Consider the following 3,458-nt stretch of genomic DNA (forward strand, 5'->3'; position numbering starts at 1 on the left):
TCGACGGTGACCTTGACGGCGGCATACCCGCCGACATACTGCAGGACATGTGATTGGCCGCGAGGTCAAAGGCCGCCGTTAATCACCTTGAGGATGGCAAACCCGTGAGGTCGAAGGTCGGTGGGCAGGTTGACGGCGACCATGAGGGCGGTATACCCGCCGACGTACTGCAGGACGTGATTGGCCACGAGGTCAAAGGTCGAAGGTTGCCGTTAATGACCTTGAGGGTGGCATACCCACCGACATACTGCAGGACATGTGATTGGCTGTGAGGCCAAAGGTCGGAGGTCACCGTTAACAACCTTGAGGAAGGCATGTCTGCCGACATACTGCAGGACATGTGATTGACCGAGGTCAAAGGTCAGGGGGCAGGTTGATGGCGACCTGGAGGGCGGCATACCCACCAACATACTGCAGGACATGTGATTGACTGAGGTCAAAGGTCGGGGGGCAGGTCGCCATTAACGACCTTGAGGGAGGCATACCCGCCGACATACTGCATGACGTGATTGGCCGCGAGGTCAAATGTCGAAGGTCAGGGGGTAGGTCGCCATTAACGACCTTGAGGCCGACATACTGCAGGACATGTGATTGGTAGCGAGGTCTAGCGGCATGCGTGTCGCCGTTACGACGTGCCCGATTGGCATGTTTTATTGTCAAGCTGTAAAAAAAAGAAAAGGGGGAAGGAACAAAGGAGGTGGGGCAGAAAAAAGTGAAGGGGAGGGAAAAGAGGAAAGGCATGAACGTCATGTTCAATAGATCATGTTAATCTCGATGTAAAAATAGGGGGGAGCGGAGGTAACCAAGATCATGTTTAACAGGTACGATTGCAATGAATTGATCGTCATCGTTTGTCGTTGATTGTTGAGGGTTTGTCGTTGATGGCAGACTCATATGCACGCCCCACAGGAGTAGCGAGCTCCTATTCCTTGATCTTTGTTGAAAATTAACCTGCATTTCTTTCTATGGCTGGGGAGCTCGCAAGCTTATATAATAATGACTTGGATAGCTACTACTGAGGGTTATTTCCACTGGGGTATGATAGAAATATGGCATATATTCAATTGTGTAATAAAGCTGGTGTATCAAGATCCATATTAACTGTCTTTGTACAGGACTGCCATAAAATGTAAAGCGATTATTATGAACTACGTAGGACATGATGGTTTATTACTGAGTACAATTTTGAAATGTTTTCTTGTACATTGAGACAATTTAGCTTTATCGAGTAAGTTGATATTACGTGACATCATGCAGAATATTTATTACATCTGTTGTGAATATCATGAGCAGTTTTATGTCAATTGTTGGAAAAAATCTTCAACGTTTTACTGACATAATACATGTACTAATAAATACTTTGTATAATAAAGCATTTGTTTGAAGGAATATTTTATCTATAGCACATCTACAGAAATCTAGAGTCATTAATCTTTAGCATCCTCGATGCAAAGGAATTCTTGCTGCTAGCTTTTCGGAGTTTGCTCTCGATATTCTACATAGGTGCCAGCCCTCCGCAGCTGTCAAGTCAACAGCTCCAATCTTCTCGTAGAATTTCAGAGCTTGATCATTCCAGTTTAGCACCACAAACTGGATCTTACAGCAGTTGGTAGTCACCGCAACCTGAAGAAATGGCACGCGCTCAGTTGTCTCAATGCTTTCTAGGATGGACTGACATAATTTATAGAAATTAAAGTGTCGTCCTGGCCGGACATGCACCAGTGTTTGTTTGTATTACAAGTCTCTATCGGGTCCTATTTTTTCAAATGTGGAGAGAGCGCTCTTCAGGAGAAATATCATTAAATATATATACACACATTAGCTTCCATTATCAGCAAATGTCTATCAAATGTAATTAAGGAAACCACCAGAAATGGATAGAGCGAATTGCTAATCTATATTTACTTTTTAAATACAAAAATATTGTTCACAAATTCTTTTAACGCACAATGATCTTCCAGTTTAATGAAAGCATGCATGTTTTGGTCACAATCAATTTTACAGATGGAAACCAACGTACCTGTGCAAGCTGCTGTAACATGCGACTTCCACAGCCCTTTCCCCTATGGCCTGGATGTACATATATGTCCTCCATGTATAAGTGCTTTCCCTCAAATGTTGAGTAGCCATAGAAATACAAGCAGTAACCAACCAGCGTTGATTGCTCTATAAAGTCACAAGAAGGACTTCCAAGTTCATAATTATGAAATAACATCGTTATTTGTTTAGCTTGCCTGCCATTTAGCTCAAATATTTTTTTATCATATTATTACAAGAATAATTCCTCATGATATTGTAGTAATGACAAATTTATACCTCGATTATGTAATACCCATACCTATATCACCTGTTATGAATAGCAGGTAAATTTATTTAACAGTAACTAGTTTTGTGCCTCCATGTGACATGTCATGAAAACCTACCTTCATTATCTAGACTTTCAGCAACGATGCAGTTGAAAAATTTCTCATCTCCAAACCCATCGTTCTTGAGTACTGAAAAACAGTTTTTTTTCTTTTTCTAACCATGTTGTGAGTTTGACCATTACACCGGAACCCGCTCGATTTAACATGTCCACGTGAGAATGAAACGTCCACTATCTTAGGGAAGAGCTTTGACCCGCAAACGTCTTTCGCTCGGCCTCTGGATTGCCGAAAAATTGTTGATAAAGCTCAAAACAACGCAACAGAAGACAAAAAATCTGATCACGAAGGATTTAGGATATTGAGATACATATATTCAGCATGTATTCCGGTATATGATATAGTATATGATCGCAATTCACCAGTATGCTGTTATGTATAACTATATGGCCTGCACCGTATGAGCGAGTGGCAATAATGATCAGAGGGGATCAGAGCTGCGTGAAATTGTATATGTTCACATACAAATCATATTCACATTTACATGTTGCAAACAGGCCCTAGCATTCAGTTCTCTTCACATACAAAGCTCCATGCTCAAGAGAATGAAGAGAAGGATTTGGAAAAGCCAACTCCACTGTTCTGCTAGCGTTCTTTGCCTCTAGTTGCACCAACAACTCCTTCACTATAGCTCACTCATCTATTACCACTTGTCCACCTTATCAAACTCACCATAAATGCTCTGACTGATTCTCTGCATGACTATAACCTTCCTCCTTACTTCGCCTACACAATGAACTCGTCATCTACAGCTCTTACACTTTTGGCCCACCTCACTCTCTCGTTCCAATTATTGTACGGGATCTGTTGCACACGCCCACGCACGCACGGATGCACGCACGCATGCACGCGCGCGCGCACACACACACACACACACACACACGCACGCACGCACGCACGCACGCGCGCGCGCGCCCACACGGTTTCGGGAAATAATTGGATTCAGGGAACACAGCTATAGATTTCAGGGTACGTACGGCACATATTATAGTTACCTTGATCAAATTTGTACGTATAACGTCCAGGTTTCATTAT

At 42.8% G+C, this 3,458-nt stretch overlaps 1 protein-coding gene across 1 annotated transcript; it reads right to left on the reverse strand.

Moving 5' to 3' along the window:
- Nucleotides 1-1,141: 1,141 nt before the first annotated feature.
- On the reverse strand, nucleotides 1,142-3,123 carry LOC106807122 (diamine acetyltransferase 2-like). The gene is made up of 4 exons (XM_014809383.1): nucleotides 3,096-3,123; nucleotides 2,424-2,495; nucleotides 2,021-2,166; nucleotides 1,142-1,623 (listed from the first exon to the last, which is right to left on the reverse strand). The coding sequence occupies exons 1-4, from the start codon at nucleotides 3,121-3,123 to the stop codon at nucleotides 1,435-1,437; spliced, it is 435 nt and encodes a 144-aa protein (XP_014664869.1). The 3' UTR covers nucleotides 1,142-1,434.
- Between the last annotated feature and the right edge of the window lie 335 nt (nucleotides 3,124-3,458).

Source organism: Priapulus caudatus, unplaced genomic scaffold (genome assembly GCF_000485595.1).
Source record: "Priapulus caudatus unplaced genomic scaffold, Priapulus_caudatus-5.0.1 Scaffold197, whole genome shotgun sequence".
NCBI classification, from domain to species: domain Eukaryota; kingdom Metazoa; phylum Priapulida; class Priapulimorpha; order Priapulimorphida; family Priapulidae; genus Priapulus; species Priapulus caudatus.

Excerpts from the sequence above, each read along its gene's own strand:
- LOC106807122 (XM_014809383.1), bottom strand. The coding sequence starts at position 3,123 with ATGCAGAGAATCAGTCAGAGCATTTATG. Across the intron at positions 2,167-2,423 it reads TGAAAGTCTAGATAATGAAG|AGCAATCAACGCTGGTTGGT; the intron begins GTAGGTTTTCAT and ends GTGACTTTATAG. Across the intron at positions 1,624-2,020 it reads TGTTACAGCAGCTTGCACAG|GTTGCGGTGACTACCAACTG; the intron begins GTACGTTGGTTT and ends CCATTTCTTCAG.